The sequence below is a fragment of the Falco punctatus genome (assembly GCF_963210335.1).
Source record: "Falco punctatus genome assembly, chromosome: Z".
Classification (NCBI taxonomy): Eukaryota; Metazoa; Chordata; class Aves; order Falconiformes; family Falconidae; genus Falco; species Falco punctatus.
This window is the reverse complement of record NC_137586.1, coordinates 31,025,606-31,045,582: the sequence shown is the minus strand read 5'-3', so window position 1 is coordinate 31,045,582 and position 19,977 is coordinate 31,025,606. Positions and strand designations below refer to the sequence as shown.

Below are 19,977 nucleotides of genomic sequence, written 5' to 3'. Positions count from 1 at the left end.
GAGGTGAAGAAGGTAGACAGGCAGGTTTAGTTTCCCAATTGAGTCAACAACCCAACCTTACTTAAGGCACACCTGCATAGTCACTGCTGCCAACACAGAGGAAGGAGCCAGGGAACACAGTGTCACAGTGGTAGAACACAGTAAAATGCCCCTTTCCAAGAACAAGGCCAGTGAGATATAAGGCCTTTCACTGATTTTTCATGGCTTCAGAATCAACAAAATTAATTGGGCATTTTTCAGACCAGTTGCAATGAAATCCAGCCACTTCAGAGAAATGTCTTTGGAAAATGACCAGAAGTCAGAAGAAAGTTAAAAGTTTCAATTCTGGGCCTTTAGTTTGCCTGTTTATTCATTTTTGGTTGAGGTGTTTTTTCTTTGGCTTTTTTTTTAGTATTTAATCTACAAAGCAAATTAGTGAAACTATACAGGCTGTATCTGTACCAAAAAAAGTTTATCCCATTATAATAGCTTGCAGAATAATTTGATGTTAATCACAGCAGGCATAATTCACACACAAATGCTTGTGTTTTCCTTTTTCTCTAATATAACCAGAACAGTAGTAATTTTCTGTAGGTTTTCAAAATTGAGGGTTAAATAGAGACAGACTAGTAATCCCAGTAAATTCAGTGTAATCATTCATCTTCTTAAAGTTAAGCATATGCATTACTCTTAGCAGATTGTGAGTGACCCATCATAAACACTCTAGGGACAAACACTTCATCTTACTCATCCACAGATTTCAGCATTCTATCCTTTTGGGCTATACAAATATACCTTTAAATCCTGACCATTCAACACACAGCTAACAAAAAAAAATAAAATCATAAAACACATGCTTTTAGGTTGACAACACAAATGAGTTACCATTGTTTTATAGAAAATTCAGACTGGTTAGTCACTGACTGTTCAACAGGTATTTTCAAACCTTCCTATATGTGCCACGTCTAAATGAACTTTCCAAAGCTTCTTTTTTAATTCTTACTGCATATTTTATATGTATTTCCATATATTTTCAGATTTTGCCAATAAAAAACCCAACGTTCCAAATAGAACAGGAAGAACATACAATAAACTACTGTTTATAGTCTTTTGCATTATGTACAATGCATATATTGCTGAAGATATACTATCCCTTTATTTATTTCAACAGGGTGCACTAACAGGTTTTCTGCTTACTTTTTTCCTGATGACAGTAAGTCAGACGTGAAAAGTCAGTTTGAAAAATGCTACTTGCATCTCAGAAAAAGGCAAGTAAAGTAATAACTTGTACACATTGGTCTTAAGCTTTTGGAAAATAGACAAGTTGCAACAGTAAAATCCACATAATTCCAGAGCTTTGAGGGCTAGGTAGATGAGCCAAAAGATGCATTATAGTAGTAAAACACACCAAATCTTCCACTCAATGAAGCAAGAATTCACTCTGAAATCATCTACTACCTGCCAAGTTATTTCTTCCTATATGCGCTTGTATAAGAATAGAGATTTAAAATGTAAATGCTCGTGAGGACCTGATCTATTTTTCCTTAATATTCACAGTTTAACAGTTACGGTTTTAAAAAAATCAAAATGTTTTCCTCTTACATGACCAACCAACTTTAATTCATTTTACAAATATGAAAAAAAATTAATTTTAATTTATCTAGCATTATCATAATGATGAACATATATAGAGAGATAAACCAAAAAAATCAGTTCCTAGCCAATAAGAAATCAAGAGTGTTTTATTATTTCTGTGGACAAATTTGATCCATCAATGACTACAGATTCTGCCTATCTAAACGCACAAGCAAACACATCCCTTGAGGTTTTAATTTATCCAAAATACTTCCCAATTCTGCCAAACCCAAAGTCAAGTAAGTCAATCACAAATACGTCCAACATACAGTCACATCTTAACACATACTCTGTCATTCACAATAAGGAAAATAAGACAATGACAACACACTGCATCTAAAATACTTGTGTATTCTTACTAAAAATTATTTGTGTACTTTCCATAATATTGCGAATTTATTTCCCATTTGTTTCAAAAATCTCTGAAGTCCACAGAATCATGGAATGGCCAGGGTTGGATGCAGGGTTGGAGCAGGTTGCAAGGAATTGCACCAAGGCAGCTTTTGAATGTCTCCACAGGAGGAGACTCCACAGCCTCTCTGGGCAGCCTGTTCCAGTGCTCTGTCAGCCTCAAAGTAAACAAGTTCTTCCTCATGTTCAGATGGAACTTCTTGTGTTGCGGTTTGTGCCCACTGCCCTTTGCCCTGCCACTGGGCACTACTGACAAAAGCTAGCCCCACACTCTTGACACTTCCATTTAAGATACTGTGGACACCAGTAAGATCCCCTCTCAGTCTTCCCTTCTCCATGCTAAACAGGCCCAGCTCTCCCAGCCTTTCCTCATAAGGGAGATGCTCCCGTCCCCTCATCTTTGCAGCCCTCCACTGGACCCTCTCCAGCAGCTCCCTGTCTCTCTTGATCTGGGGAGCCCAGAACTGGACACCACACTCCAGATGCAGCATCACCAAGGCAGAGCAGAGGGAGAGGATGACCTCCCTCAACCTGCTGGCCACACTCCTAACACACCCCAGGATCCCACTGGCTGCCTTGGCCACCAGGCCCCACTGCTGGCTCATGGGCAGCTTGGGGCCCACCAGCACTCCCAGGCCCTTCCCCGCAGCGCTGCCTTCCAGCAGGTCAGCCCCAGCCTGTGCTGGTGCGTGGGGTTGTTCCTCCCCAGGTGCAGGACCCTACACTTGCCTTTGCTGGACTTCATTACGTTGCCCTCCGCCCAATTCTCTAGCCTGTCCAGGTCCTGCTGAATGGCAGCCAGGTTATTATGGAGTTGAAGAGCTGAGAGGAATCTATTAAAAACTGCACCCTAGTAGTTCCAAAGAAACATGACTTGCTCAGCTGAGTTACTCAAAAGAGATTATTAAAGCCTGTATTGATCATGAATTCAACAGACTTCCTCAAATTGTAACACTAGACAATTTTAACCCTGCTGTTTAAGATGTTGACAGCTTGTAAGATGGACCTAAGGAATCTTACTAGCGCACCACAAACCAATTAGACCAACTTCTCTGAACTGACTCTCATTGGAATGATGCTTCACACTCAAGTTTTAAAACATACTTTGGAAGGAAATATTTTTTATCATGAAATCTGCCTAGGATTTGTCTAGCCGTATTTTTTTCACGCTGTGGGGATGCAAAGAAAGTTTAACACACTTACTTGGGATACACTGGCTCATAAAGATACTTGTCTCTTGCTGAAGGGATTTCAAAAAATAAGATGTATCCATTTGCAGTCTGAAAGAGAAACACTGATAAGATAAATAGTCTATCTGCATGAGTAAAATCCATACAAACTCTTGCAATTTCTACATGTCTCATACATTGAACGTATCAAATTTCAGATATATTAAAAACCCATGCATTGAAATTCATTCTAAGTAAAATCGATACTAGCCTTTACAGCACACTGAACAGATCACTTAGTAGGTAGATAAATAGAAAAATCCAGCAGAAATTTTCCTCCGATTCATACAAATACGTAGTACCTGATCTGGTGTTAGATTTAGAATCTAATTGACACCAACAAAGACAATTAACGCAGAAAGCATGTAGTAGAAGGTAGCAATCCTTCAGAACAAGACCTCCAGGTGTCTGAACACAAATGGACACTACAGAGTTCAAAGAAGCTGGGCATTGCCTCCCAATGTTGGTCATCCAGGTAGTTTTGAAAAAATCCTCATGCCACACACCTTTTCAAAACCTTCTGGTGTCTAAAAAAAAATTCTACAATTCAATTCCAATGCATATTCTGCCATTCTGGAAGACTGACTTCAAACTATAACACTACGCTGAGAACAAATATAAATCATTTAGTTATCAGATGTTCCAGTCATGACTAGAAGCTGATCCAGTGTTTTATAAGCACAGGAGAGGCAGATGACCAATAAGGTTAGCTGTTCCAAGAAGTATGATTTGTTTAAAGCACAAATTTATCCTTCAGACAAGTGCATTGTTGTGAAACAGGGTTTCCATCGAATCGTTTTAATATAGGCTGGGCATGTACCCAAAGAACTATTACAGGAGACAAGAAGCACTGGAATGAATGGTTATCAAGTTGCTTTGCAAGGCTGGATTCCTTTTCTTTGAATAAAGGCAGAAGTAACACTCCTGTTAGCTTAGTTTATCAGTTCACAATTGCCATGTTTTTCCCCAGTCATTTTGCTTTATCATGAAAGAAATTTGTTTTGGCTTCCAAGTCCAAGAAACACAATTACCCTAGTTCAAAGTGAGTATATGCAAGAATAAAATCGAACCACAGCGGTGAGCTTGGGATAGGCTGAAAGTAAATGGAAGCTTCTCTGTGTGCAGTAATATCATGTTCAGGTATTATGTGGTACAGAAACGTGCCCATTTCTAACATCTTTACAGGTTCTTTCCATTACATCATTAAATATTCAACCTGTAAGTTATCTTACGCTGGAAGGGAAAGTAAAACAATACTGTGAAGTATCTTTATACTGATATTAAGTACAAAGAGCCTTACTGAACACTATTCAAAGCACAGTTGCTATTGTTACAGGTTCATTTCTAAACAGAACCTCAAATTCCACGAAGAGCTGGATGAAATGCAGAAACATTCAACCTACACGTCCTGCAAATTGATCATATTCATTCACACAGGTTTCTACATTGCTTTAGAAATGTCGGTGTTGCAATGAAACTTACTGAAGTAACCATCACTGTCATCTGTTGCCTGATCATTCTCATCTTTGACAGTCAAAAGTATAAATATACAGTATGTTGCAAGGAGTTTCACGACATACTTTCTTGTATGCTATGATCTTTAGCAAAGCTCTGGCTTAGCTATGGGAATGCACACCAAAGAGCAGTCTATTTATACCAAAGCACTTCCTGTAGCAAGGGAAGGATATGCCTTGTATATTTCTCCATGTTGAAGCATCTTGACCCAAATCACAACGTTTAACCACTAGTATTAGCTACCTTAGGTGTATGTACTAATCCAAACAAGAAACAAAGTATTTCCCAGTAACACAGGAAAAATTACAAATGCAGCAATATGAGAGAAGAAACTACAAAATATCAAGGAAAAAAAGATCAGTTTAGAAAGGGTGCCAACAGTTTAGTAGTAGAAAGTATTAGTAGCAAAGGAAGTTGGAATTGCTAGGGGATGATGACAGTGTGAGAACTGCTTAAGTTTCACTGCATACCATTAAAGCTACTTGGAAATATTTTATAAAGCCTTATCTAGTAGACCAAAGTTTGCCTTCAGTACAAATAATAATTACCTCAAAGCACATGCTGCAAAGTGATTTATTTTCATAGATATGCTCTGAACACTCTGGCAGTCAGAAATATAAAACGCTGTATTATCACTGCTGTAGTGGTCATTAAATCCAGACTACACTCCCCATCATTATGTCATCAAAAAAAAAAGTGAATGTACCACTTAGCTTACAAGTCCATACTAAGCCTTTTGTTCACCTTCTTAATGTAATTTTATTATTACATGGAACTATTACACTCAAGAAACTCAAGAGCACACGTAATAACAGGTGAGAAACAAAATCACCTAACTCAGCTTTCAAACTAGTATTTTTAGCTATTGTACAGGACTTCAGTAATTAAACTGAAGTTAATTTAGTCCAACAAAACTAGTAGCACAAGCTATTCTTTTTAATTAAGAACTTGCTTTGCTATTGCTTCTTCATTTGTATTTGTTAATTTTCTTCTTAAGAAATCAAAGAAGGGAGAAAATGTTTATTCCCTTGGAAAGAAGTTCATAGTTTTACTTTGGGGGTAAAAATATCATGCATCAGCAGGAACATCTTCTTCATTAAGCTCCTGGAATTGCCTTTCCACCCCGTTTCTCAGTAACAAAAATACCAGTATCTGTCTTTCAGTAGGACTCACTAACTGTTTCAAATTAAACTTCATATATATATTCCAAAAGCATATTAAAAAAAACCTGCAAACCAGAAGTGGTGATACAAATATGCTTGACTATATTATTTGTATATATACACTCAGGAGATCCAATGTAAGCATGAGAAACATGAAGAATATTAGGAATCTCATCACACTCATTATTTTATAAACCGTTTGACCATTTTAAACTTTAGTTTGTAAAACCTAGGTTTACAAACAGACTTTATGGGCATTTAGATTCTGACATCATCTGCCAGAAAGAACACTATACATTTAGTTGCAGAAAAACTTGAAAGTACAGTAACTGAACTGGCAGAAACTAAAGCTAGTCTGACTGTCAGCTGACATAGGAGGTTTCTTGAGCAAACAGATCCCACATCACAGAAAAAAACCATAATATGCAAAGTAATTCAATGTAAGAATTTAAATCTCTTCTGAACTACTGCATAAATTACAGTACAATTAAAATATATTTGGATATTTTACGTGTGATTATATGCTGTATTATAAAACTGTAGAATTCTTTTTTATTCATAACAAATGTTACAGAAGTCTCCCTTCTGTCTTTGCTGGTAATCATTAGCATTTGCTAACTGAAAATGTAAGCTGACACTAACAGAAATAGTTTATTGCATTGATTCCATGAGATTCTTTTAGGTGAATTAAACATTCCAAACCAGTTACTCAGAAAAGTCTAGCCCTGCATTACACACAAGAAAACAGGAGCACAGGAAGTTTAGCTGATGTAGAGTAATGATGATATTAGTAGAGACAGGAACTATTCCATAAACCATCTTGTATTTTCCACTAAGATAACAATATCTGATTGGTTTAAAAACTACAAAGCATCACAGGCATAATTTTAAGCACGAAGGAGAGTTTATATTAGGAGGTAAAGTCAGTATACCAATAAATACGGTAGTTGTTACCCAGTTTCCACATAATGAACTTCTGGTGGGGAAGTTTAATGATTTCATTCTTTTCTTCTGCACCTTCTCAGAAGAAAATGTAGAAAAAGAAAGTTACCCAACTCAAGGCCTCGTCCTAATGTAAAACCTGATCAAAAGTCACCAGGAGTGCCATCCCATATGCTGACTCCTACAAACTCTACTCACACCTCTGTTTGCATCTACCTTGCACCTCAAATTTATATATGCTGGTGCTGAAATAGTCCACTTTACTGCTGTGAGCACAGCATCAACTACAAAACAAGATTTTATTTCCATGTAAGGCAAGATCTCATCTTTACCTTTAAGCCTCTGAACAGAAGAGTCTATGTATCACCTACCACTGCCCATGTTTCTATGTTCTCAGTGCCCTGCATTTTTTCTGAATCACCAAAAGATACTGCACCATAATAAAACTACAGTTTCATCCACCTATAACCACCTTTCTGAAACATCTGTAAATCCTACTTATGAAGTGACATATGTTTATGTCACTTAACTCCTCAACTATTTCATATCTTCCAATTCCTTTATTCTCTGTGACCAGATTACTAAACTAATGAGATGCTGTATCACCCCTCACCAATACATTAAGCATTATTTTAATACCAAGAATTGCAGTTCATTCTTCAGGGGAAAAAAATGAATGAAAGCTACTAAAGGAAGCTTCTACCATCCCAAAATACCTTGGTACTATTATTAAAATATATACACACTAAACGTACATACAATCTGCAAATTTGTATAAGCACAGAAACTGGTAATACAAAACTGTCTTTGCAATTGTTTAACCACAGAAGTAATAAAAACTCTACTTACTGAAACAGCTATCATGGTGCTGTCAGGACGCCATTCTGCTTGTTTATAAGGTCCAAACTGGGAAGCTGCTTTTGATAGTTCCTTGTAGCTTACGATTAATACACTGGGCTGGAAGAAAAAAAACCCCAAACTATTACATGTCATATCTAGAAGAATGGGATGTTTGTCATATTGTGATATAACTGTAAACAACTATGTTTTCTTAACAGCAAGAATACATTTCCCTTGAAGGGGAAGGTTAAAAAATCTGTGTGTATTTGACAATGCATTACACAATGGTGCCTTTAATTTATGCAGAACTCCTACCACACTGTCATTCCTAATCTCACTCTTTCAAACCCACTATATTTAAATAAAAACCTTCATTTGCCCAGAAATGAGTCATTACAGAATACAAAAGTAGTTTCAAGGTAGACAAAGGGTGACTGATGAACAGAACCACCTCAAAGAGGCTCCTACAATGAAAAGGACTGTCAAAATTAACTAAGATGAAATATTCTACAGAGTATTTGGTACAATCCATTTGCTTAGTTTCTACTAAATGGGTGGGTCACTGTATTAAAGAGAATGATAATCAGGTAATCTGTTTCACACCACTTCAAGAACTGGTTGCCAGAAATTGTGCAGAAAAACCATCCCTACTGTTTGCTGAAAAGATTTTGCATATGATGAGATGTACCCATGAACACCTTTCCTCCCGGGAATGAAAAAGAGCTCTGGGGCCATGAAGCCCACACAAAGCTACCATAGGCATTAAGTCTTCATTCCCTTTCATGAAAGCAGTTGAGAGCAGTGACAGAACAACCTAATGGGAAGTTACCCTTCCTTGCTCCAGTGCTTAGAAACACTCTTGCTCTTGCACCAGTAACAGTTTTCAGCTTAGACTGGTATTGTGGATAACTGGCTAGCTGAAAAAGGTCACATAGACATAGTCCAGCTGGCTGGACAAAAATGCACATCGCTCTCAGCTTATCTGAAGTAAAGCAAAAATACACTATCCTTGGCTGTTCTTGTTACACAGTAACAGGAAGACTGCGGTGGGAAAAGAATGTTGCAGGTGGGAACAGGTAACTACAGAAGAGAAACTAGGGGTGGGCTTGGTATTTAGGCAACTAACCAATAATGAGCTTAACTTTTGTAATATGTATGAGCTAATTATAACAAGGCATAAAAGGTGACTGTAAGGGACAATAAACGAAGTCTGCTGGTCACTCATATTGAGTGACTGTGTCTTCCCCCCTTCGCGACAAGACAAGGTATTCCCCAGTCTGCTACCCTACACCACTGGGAGGTAGCAACAGTGAAAAAGGTGCACATATATTAATTAGATGACAACTGTACTTCCTCAGCCTTCAGTTAAATTAAACAAGCCACACTTCCTTCTGTAAAAGAAGTTCCCCCTCATCTTCCTAACAGATGTTCTCCCTAACTTATCAGTGCCAATTTTCCTTCATAGTTGCAGCAGCAAACTCTGTACCAAAACCAGCACTCTCCTCCAGCGCCTGTAAGGAAACTAAAAGGCTGAAGAGTACTTTCAGCAAAAAGAGTGATTAATCATGAAAACCCCTGGCAAAGCTTGTTGTCCACCACAAGAACCACAGGTGATGGCAGCTTGCCATTGTTCTTAGTGAGCTTACTTGCTCAAACAGTGGAAGCTGTTGCAAGTCTAAAAACATTAAACCTACCCAGAAACTACCTGAGAACTCAGTGGATATCTACTGCCATCATATTTGGAATCAGTTGCTTCAGTTTCCCTTAAAAAAAAAGGTAGTTAAAACGAAAAATCATATGAATAAGTAATCATATGCTTTCATCATACATATGTAAAAGGAGCTGAATTAAATGTCACACAGAGAGTCTTAGCGTTGGTAAATTCATAGTGTAACTCTGCATCCTGTAAACAGCATTATTACTTAAAATTTTACACCCACACAGAACCGAATTACCAAAAACAAAGTTAAGTATTTATACTGTAAAGTATAACACGCAAACTAATCTGTACCCCAAAACTATTTACACCACTTTTTTCAATTCATGTGGCTTCTTTTGCAGGTATTTGCTGATCAAATTATTCTAACACTAAACAGATAACTAATTATTCTCAACAGATTCTTATTAGTTGCTCTCATGAACTACAGCCTTTCACTGCTTGGCTGAGACCCACCTTAACTGTTGTAGGTGTACAGATAGAGAGTGCCTTGTGAGGACAAGTACAATCTTGGTAATGTGCACCATTAATGCAGATTTGGAGACCTATTGTAAAGCACTGTTGTGTTTCAAGCATTTTAGGAGCAGGCAAAGAAAGTTTTAGAAGCTCATTAACACTGAATAATTTTCCTTCTACACTGCTACTTTTACAGAATGAACAACAGCTCTTATACTGTAATGTTCTTGAGACATTTATTCACAAGAAAGCTGCTATTACAACTTAAAATCTGGAAGAACGTTCACATAAGCAGCAGCTATACAATTTATACAAATTGATTTCTAGACTGATTTTATTTTGTGCCTTACAGACAAGGACTAAAGGAGTTAACATTAAGAGGGCAAGTAATCACTTTTACCTTTTTGTAATTTAAGTAGCTTCTTCTCGTATTAGAAAGCAGACCCACTTCTAATTCAATAGGTCAAAAAGGCTACCTAGCTAATGGTTAAACCATAAATACTTCACTGATGCAATTTCCCCATACTTCCCAACTAAAAAGCATAATTTTGTATGTGAGGAAAACCCCAACATAGACACTTTATTCCTGTGTATGAGCTTCCCTCAAAAGCATGAACTGCTACATTAACAAACCAGAACGGCAGCTCAATATAGCTCAATATCCTGTTCGGCTCATGCAAGAGAAAGAGAAATGGTCATTCTACACCTAAAGTAATTTATTACATCTGAAGTGACCAAAGATTTATAATGGCAGAGGAGTATGTTCTACAAACAGAAGTGTATCAGCCTAATTTTAATTACTTGCTCTGAACAGAGCAAGCCATTAAACAAACATTCTCTCAAAAATAAGGGCCTAGTTAGTACAATTCTTTTCTCTGATTAGTTTTAGATATTTAACTCATGGCCTGTACAGAAACAGATTCTGTTACACAAAATTTTCTTAAATTTTTACATTTGTCTCTGCTGGAAAAACCAACTGTCTGTATCAGCTTCATGAAAACTCCATGTTTTTTTCCTCTTTACACTTCTACATGCAGCTACTAAAATTATAAAGAAACCTAGTTAAGTAGAACTAATAAGACACACATACTATTTCAAGTAAGCCAAGATATTAATCCTCCTTTATAATGCTTGCTGAAATACTAATCATAGAGCCACAGCTTTTGGAGAAACTAGTGATTCCTGAAACATAGCAAGTGACCTAACAAATAAAGGGTTGTTTAAACAAAACAAACAACAACAAAATCTGTCTACATAACAGAAGTACACACCTTCAGTTCTTCAGGAAGAAAGAACTGAGTAAGCAATTCTTCACTCAAATTGCAACTAAAACTAGCAAAAGCTTCCCAAAATAGATAAGAAGCATATCTGGCATGTTACAATCTGCTGCAGAGAAAATCTAGCATTTTGATACAGTACATTTTGCCTCTTGGGATGAATGTAAGATCACAAAAAACAGAAGCTGGCACTCACAAAACAACAGTGGAGGTGGATGCTCACAGGGTAACAGAAATGGTGAAAAGAAGAAAAAAAAAAAAAAAGAGGGGAAGATAACCTTAAAAGAATGTAGCAGTTTTATTACCAAAGAGGAAACAAATTCTCCAGTGCTCTAGTTAATGCTACTGAAAAGAGAGAAACAGAACTTCTTGTACCCACAGCTAAATATACTTTTATCTCCTTCCCTCCCTATACATCATTCATTTGGCTACCTTTTCACAAGAGCACTTTCCACAGAAGCACTTACTTCAAAATCTTTACACGTCTCAACAATGCCTTTCTAGCATAAAACATGCCTTTTTTTAGTGATGCGAGATTATGACAAAATTCAAAAGAGACAGACAAAAGCAAATGTGTTTTGGATGACCAATATTGAAATATAGGAATTGCACTATTTATAAAACAGTAAGGTAGCAAGCTAGCTTCATGAGCAGACACTTAAACTACTTTCAAACTCACTTTTGTTTCATTATTAGTTGTTGTTGTACATTAGGAATTTCTTCGGACTTTCCACTAAAAAAGATGAGCTCTGCATCAACATCAGGACAAAATACCTAAGCAAACAATTAAAAAAGAAACACCACCAAAAAAAACAAAAACAAAAAAAAAACCAAAAAAACCAAAACAAAAAACCCAAAACAAACCAAATCCAAAACAAAAAAACCCCACACAAACCAAACTCATGGTGAAATAATTTTGTTACTATTTTAGTTAATTCTACCTGACCAAATACAACATCTTTCCCATTTCTCTTTTTTAAGCAGTAACTATGAGCAACGTAAGTAGTCTCAGAACATTGAACCTTACGGTTTTTAGGAAGAAATCTATCAAGATACACAAACTCTGCAGCAGATTCGGAGAGCTTAGACTTGCGATATTACCACTTAACTTCTCTAAACACAAACATTCTATCACATTTGATGTAAATGCAAATCAAGTAGACATTTCAATACTAAACCAAGACATGAACATTGCTCTGAACAGGCTGTCTAAAGAGGACAAGCAGTAGAGACTTGGGAAACAGCCCTCATGAGCAAGTGTATATCCTAACTGAGATGTTTAACAGGCTTTGAAGAAAACTATACTGGAGAGAAGTACAATCGCTGTTTGTTTGACAGTATATAAAATAATGAAACAGTGAGTCTCCCTTAATTTGGATTCTGTGGTTTGACTGCTGGAGGTTAATGATGAACTGTGTATATAGTAGATTTAACAAGTTAAGTAGGTCAGCAAATAGAATGGAAAACTACTGGCCTAAGTTTGAGAAGTAAACACCTAACAGCATGTATGCATTCAGACAATGAAACTTTTTAGTGTTCCCTTATTTTTAGTTGCTCTCTTACCACGAATTTACTTAAACCCAGAAGGGAGGAGAGCAAGACAGGAACGCTGCTACTTATATTCACACAAAAAATTACTGAAAATACGAAGTAATACTCTTACTCAGGCCTGTGGATGTTCGTGTGAGACACCAGCACTTCTGTAATTTTTAAGCAAAACAAAGAAGTAGTTACTATATCTGTATGAAATATAAATAGCAAAATCATACCCTTGCCTAAATTCTAAGAATGCTGCATCACACAGGATACAGTCATACTCCAATTCTTACATACCACAAGAGGTTAAATTATTTTTTTAGAATACTGATAAAGCTGCACTGAATTAATTTATTTCTACCCAAATAATACCCAAGAACATTGAGAAGTTCTGAATGTTTTGCCTAGCCTATCCGTAACTGATGTGTTCAACTCTGAACTCCATTTTTTTTATTTTGTTCTTTTTATTGTAACCATAAATCCAAAGTAACTTGAATTTTAAAACCAAGTAAATTTCACAATCCTTAATACTTCCTTCTCTCTTTTAAACAACTCATCTTTAACGCCACCAACTCACTATTACCAAATAATTTTTTGCATTTAATTATAGCTTTCAGACACTGAGTATCTGGAATAATAGCAATCTTTTCACAACAGTTATGTCTAGGAAGAAAGTTCTTAGCTTGGCTGAGAGCATGCAACAGTATTAGCAACTGACAACATGGTGTTATATATGGGTTTGGGTTTTTTAATGTAACATCAATTCAAGAACCTGCATGGCCATAGACAATTGTTAAAATCCTAATATTCTCAACCCCTAACATTCAGTACTCATGACACCAAAAATTAATCACATTTAGAATCACACAATTCCTTTCAAAACCACAACACTTCATTAGGCTGTAGGCCCAAGACAAAAATAAAAAGCATGTTGTTCTGATGAGTTTACCATCTAAGCAACAAAGACAAGGCTTGGAGAAAACCAAACAAAAGGCTGGTGACACTGCACTTTATTTCATCAGTAGATGGTCTATGTTCCACTTTAAAGGCTGAAGCTTTGTAGGTTTAGAAACAAACAAACCAGAAAGGTTAGATGGAAAAAAGGAAAGCACGCATGCATGCATGCATAAGGAACAGGACAATTCATTAGAAAGGACCAGAAGGAAAAAAAAGAAAAAAGAAAAAAAAAAAAGACCACAAAAAAGCCTTTTTGTTAGTAACAGATACAAGATGGTGATAAAAGAATTTCTAAAAGCACGGTTAGTTATAAAAATGTAACTCCTTTAATTCAGTTTTAAAAGCAACTGGAAAGCTTAGAATCAGCAGAGTATCCATCCAACAAACATGGCAGACACAGTTCCCAACACTGTGCTTCACAAGCTACTGTGAAAGAGCTCAAAAAAACCAAAGTGCATCAAAACTGTCAACAACTAACTCTACCAGGTGAAAGTCCTCAGTTAATCTGCTGCTTAAAAGTGCTGCAAATAAGAAAAGCCATCCATATTCGATAAGATACTTGCTGCTGCTCCTCAGCCCCATTAATTTCCAAGTGCTTACATACGGATTAAATGGAATTGCGTGTGGTAAGAGAGCAGACCCTCTAACCTCATCTCTGTTCTCCTATTGGCAAACAACTCTATTATGTGAAACTAGTTGGACAGTCAAAACTCGTAACTGAGGATGCTTTTCTCTTCATGCAAGTAATTCTGAGATGCCTTTCAGGGGTCACCTATTTTACATTGACACAGAAGACACTGAAAACTTGGTAAGACCTACTGAATATCCACATAACAATTTTACATTTCACATTACAAATCCATCAGTCTTAACGGATTAATCCTCATTTCCTTAATTACGTAACAACAATATATCTTTGCAATAGAAGCAACAGCACAACTGCTACTGATGTGTAAGAAGAAATGGCCTTCTCAGACATGTCTGATGGGTATCAGTAAGAGGTTAGCATCTCAGGGGTTAAATTACTAAGGAAAAAAATACAGCAGAAGAGGCAAGATGTCTTAGTTTGCACTGATGCCATGTCATATTGTTAACAATACACAACCACTTACATCATTATCAAGACTTCTGTTGTTCATTTTGCAATCAAATTCCACATAAAAATGCTACAGAGATTGTATCTAATCTTATGTAGGAAAAGGCCACATACAATAATTCAGTAAATTATTCTGCTTACAGTTCTGAGATGAAAGCATAATCCTGAAAGCACAGTCAAAACATAATTATTTTCTTATCTCAATGGCCACCTGCAATAAAAAAAGATTACAAAACAACTGTGTATTTTTAAAATATATTTTATTCATCTATCATATGAACTATAATGACTGGTGTCACAAGCAACTCCTTTTGTATCATGCCAAAATTCCAGGTTATGGAGATCACTTCTCTAACAAGCACAGTCCCCTGTTTTGTCCTGTGTAACAAATGTGTATGCTTACATTTAAAGCATGCATCAAGTTCAACTCTAGTACTGCAACAGCTAGAGACTGAAAAGCACCCAAGAGTGTGAGTTACGAGGGCTGTCTGGATACAGACTTACTCAGCATTTAAAATGAATACAGATTATTTGACAATCTAGGATTCTGACATGCATGCTTTCCCATGAGCTTACAGTTCATTTGGGTGTCCCCGATTAAACATCGGATCATCACAAAAAGCCCAGGAAAGTTTAGAAACAAGGGCAGACATAAATCATAAACTGATAAGCACCTAGGTAACTAAGAAATGCTCCTCAAAATGAGTAGTTGGGGCAAGCTACTCTTGGCTTCAAAGAGCTAACAAAACTGGTTTTGACTGGCAGAGTCATAGCTGACTGTCCAACAACCTCCAGGAATTTTCATTACATATTCAACACCAGTACTTATTCCTGTCATTGCCACAAGTTTGTTATTAAAGAAGGGACATTCTGAACTATATTTACACATAGAACTACATCATCAGACTATTCTTGTTGCACATAATTCACTCTTCAACACTTACAGGGGAGCTCCACTGATCTATCACACCTCCTTCCTTGGTTGCATACATCTTCCCTTAATATGTAGAGCCCTGTGAGTGAGTATCTAGAATTTCCTGTACTGCCTCAAGCTCTTATTTCATGAAATAACAAAAGCAATTTAAAATTAAATGCCACTACTGTTAAAGGAGTAACACTTTCAACAAGCCAGCTACACTGCTCCTTTGATTCCTTCATTAGCTGAAGAAAAACCAGGCTGAAAAATAGCAAGCCAAACAACCCTGTAAAAGCCATCCCCAGTTCACAATAAGAGCCACTAGAATACACGTGCAAGCAGGAAAGATCATGACACTCAAGACTGCATGGCTGCCTCATGATAACTCACCTACAGTTCCCCAGTCAATTTACTAAACATCAGTTACCTCATTTTCATTAAAGAAACTTTGAAATGCTAATTTAAATTTCTCATTTCAAGCATCCAAGTACTTAACATTATGGAATGAAAACAGTGACAAGCCTTCCAAAGCTGTCAATGAAAACAGTTTCATTGGCTCTTGGTGTCACAGAATCTTTTGAGGTACCCAAGCCAAAAATTTCTTCTGATATAAGAAAAATATTTGGAACAGCGTTCTCCAACGTGGGATGCATTTAATACAATCCATTGGGATGAAAGAAGAAAATATTTTTTGTAGCACTAATGAACAAAATAAAGTAAAAATTTAAAAATGTGTTTATTTCAGCTTTACCTCATTCTTTTTTCTTTTTTTTCTTCAAACACTGGAACAGTCTTCCTAGTGAGGTGGTCAATGCCCCAAGCTTGTCAGTGTTTAAAAGACATTTGGACAATGCCTTTAGTAATATGCTTTAACTTTTGGTCAGCCCTGAATTGGTCAGGCCAAGGCCAGTTGGTCTACTCTAGTCCAACAACTAGATGATCTTTGTAGGTCCCTCCCAAGTGCAACAGTCCATTCTGTTCTACTCTATGTTGTGTGTGCTTGACAACATGCATACTAGTAAAGTGGCACATGCATATGATGCATAAAAAAGTACACATTTGGAGGCACATGCTCAAGAATCTTTCACCAATACTGGTGCACGATCAAAAACATTCACCACTCATCAGTGGTCTTTTCTATCCACAATCCAATCTCCCTGTACAAACTAACATGTAAAATAGTCAAGGACTTCTTGGCTCAAAACCACTAACAGAATTCCTTCTGGTTTTACCTACATCATTTACCCAAGCTTTTATCTTAATACATACATTGTTTCAAACCAGAAAACCATCCACACTTTGGGATAAAGTTTCCTTAGTTCTATTAGTTCTTAGGACACGGTAGGTGAAAAGGAACTTTAAACATTACCACCTTACTTGAAAAACACACGTACTGAATGTAAATTCACACGTCTGAAAGTATTTCAAAGGGCTCCCTGCTCTTGAAAAATTCAAAACAGAACTTCACCAGCCTCGTCACCTCATTCTTACATGAAACCTTTCAAATATACAGTTGAGAAAATTCTTAACAAGAACATTAGCCTGAAGGCTTTTCTACTTCAAGAAACTGCATTAGTTTAGCCTGACCAGAACTTAGCCTTGTTCCAAAGAAGATACTTCCAACAATGAAAATAGTTTCTAGAATGCAATAATTTCAGTTTGTTTTACAGAAGTCCAGCATACAATTTTAAGCTTCACCTTCAAAACCAAACAAAAACCCAATCCAAAAAACAACAAAATAAACCACCACCACCACCCAAACCCCTGCGACATGCATGAAAATAACGCAAGAGATTATCTTTAAAAATGCTCTTAAATGGCTGGATGTCCACAGCAGTGGTGAGACTGTAACATACTTTTTAGTCTAAGATCAGCCAGTGATGAAGCCTTGCAAAGTCAGCACTTTCCTCAAAAGTACCCATTACATACTGAATTAAAGTGTATTTAAAAAACTGAAACAATCTGTAAGTTTGCTCAACTCTTCTGCATCGAGTGAATTCTTTTACTGCTCTGTTTGTAGCCAGTTATACAACATTCAACATTTCAAAACAAGTTCAAGCATGTAAGTTAAAGAATGTTGTCCTCAGAAACAGACCATAAAGTAAACTACGTTCTAGACAACAGGGTACATCTTGAGAAGCATCCTACAAGCCTGGGGGCTTTTTAAATGTATTTTTCTGGAACAGAACAGCAGTTGTGGTCTGTTGACTGACTACAACTATAGGTTTAACAACTGGCAAAAGCTAGAAGAGCATACACTTTATCTACACTATGGAAAACAAGAGGCCCCGTGATGAACAGACAGCGTACCTGCTGGGCTGTTATGTCCTAGTTGGATACTCACACAGGTTAAAAAAACCCCAAAACAGTATCAGCACCCCACCCAGGAACTAATGAACAGCCACGCAGAGCACAACAGTAGGAAAAGCAATGAAATCTCAACATAAGTTAAAACATAAAACAAGCTTTTAAGGCTAACTGTCATTTGAGACCTTCCAGTATCAGCTTTCTAAAATTGGCTTAAGTTTTCTCCTGTAATCTGAGATGAACTCTATAAATTATCTGGAACTGGAAATATTTATAGACAGATTTAGGGTCTAATCTACGATTATTTAAAAGGATCCAGCATCAGAACTTAAAATCAATATCACAGCTGTTCCATTGACCGCACCAAATCAAACTGACAAACAGCATTTTTGTTACCGCGATTTAAAAGGAAGGCATTTAATGTTAATTATACAGGCAGTCTCAAACCGGATGTTGCTCAAGCAGCAATTTCCATGCAAAAGCCATGGCAATTCTTCTCGTTAGGGCAGCAAAACTTTTCATAAACTTTTTCATAGAAAGAAGAGTTTGTCAACTTGTGTGTAATACCATTACACAGAATGTTACAGTCTGTTCTGTGTTTTATAAAAAATGTTTTGTATCTCCTGCGTTCATACATTCTTTTACATAAAATACAATAAATACCAAGGTAGAAGACACTAACAGTACTTGCAAAAAAAAGCATTACTACAAACACTCATATTAAGCTTGAGCGCTACTTAAAGTCAAGTAAAAAACAAGTTGGTTCAAAGTTTCATTTTCAGGAATAACAGGTGTTAACTCCAGGTAGGTTGACTTTACATATTTTAACACTACCCTGATATCAGTAACCACGGAGACTGCACCACTCCGATTTACAAATAATGAAGTATTCTGCAAGTTTTAGTCCCAAATTTTACGACCCTTTCTGGAACAGGAACGAAAAAGAGAAAAAAATTTACAGATAAGAGGGCTTTTCAGCTGGGAGCGCAGAACCTGAGGGCTAACATAAAGATGGATACTCACTCTGCAGTACCAGATGCTTAGCTGAGATGGGGATAACACTGCGAAGAAAGCTCTCTGGGGATCCGTCTGGATGTGAAGAGGTTGCTCCAGGACCTCCAGAGGACATAACAACCTCTTAGGCCAGCCGCTAAGAAAATACATGGCTGTAGATTTCCCTCTTCCCGAGAAGCGGGCTCTTGGCTTACTCTAGCCTAGGCGGGGGCGGCAGGCACATCAGCCGAAGGAGAGATGCAGGAGGGCTCGCTGCCCGCTCGACGGCCTCCGGACGACGGGCTCTGACCACCGGCCCGAGGCCGACCATGCATAATCACCAGCAAAGCGACGGGACCCCTCAGTCCACCGCCGCCACCGCCCGTGCCCAGGCGGGGGACGGCTAAGGCCTGCTCGCCGCCGGGGGCCGGGGGCCGCGGGCCGTGTCCCCAGCCGCCGCCTCCGCCGTTGCTCTCGCGCGGGCGTGGGGGCGGGGAGCGCCGCAGCCGCCGAGGAGAGGTGGAGGCGAGTCCGGGGCGGGGCGAGTGCCGAGCGGGCCGCGGCCTGAGGGAGGCGGCCGGTCACTGCTCCGAGCGGGCCCGCGGGAGCTGCGGCGGCTGCAGCGGCGGCTCCTCCCTCCTGCGGGTGCCTCGCCCGCCCGCTCTCCGTATCGCTGCCGTCGTCACCGCCGAGGCCCCCGCCGCCATCTCCTTCCTCCTCCTTCTCCTTATCTTCCTCCTCCCCCGCTACGGCGTCTGAACGCCGCGGCCCCAAGCGCGACGGCGGCCCCGCAGCGGAGGAAAGGGGGAGGGCGGGGGCGGGGTGGGGCCGGGCGCGGAGGCGCCCATTGGCCCCGGCGGTGGAGCCGCGCGGAAGTGACGTCAGAGGCGTCTGAGTCTCCCGGGCCCAAGAGACTCCGTGTCAAGGTTCCGGGCGAAAAGGCGCGCGCAGGCGGGGAGGGACTGGGCGGGGGGCGCACGCGCATTCGGGGGGAGGGGGGGAGGAGCG

General features: G+C 38.4%; 1 protein-coding gene across 5 annotated transcripts in view; it reads right to left on the bottom strand.

Annotated features, from left to right (window-relative positions):
- Positions 1 to 19,837, bottom strand: part of RIC1 (RIC1 homolog, RAB6A GEF complex partner 1) — a 53,383-nt gene extending 33,546 nt beyond the window's left edge. For 2 of the 5 annotated variants that reach the window (XM_080372264.1, XM_080372265.1), the window contains exons 1-3: positions 19,000 to 19,837; positions 7,724 to 7,831; positions 3,229 to 3,305 (exon numbers count right to left, since the gene is read on the bottom strand). In XM_080372264.1, the coding sequence (XP_080228390.1) occupies positions 3,229 to 3,305; positions 7,724 to 7,831; positions 19,000 to 19,140 (326 nt within the window). In that variant the 5' untranslated portion in view covers positions 19,141 to 19,837. Of the gene's footprint in view, positions 1 to 3,228; positions 3,306 to 7,723; positions 7,832 to 14,894; positions 14,965 to 18,999 lie in introns of all 5 variants that reach the window. The other 3 variants (XM_080372266.1, XM_080372267.1, XM_080372268.1) reach the window with 2 other exon arrangements.
- Between the last annotated feature and the right edge of the window lie 140 nt (positions 19,838 to 19,977).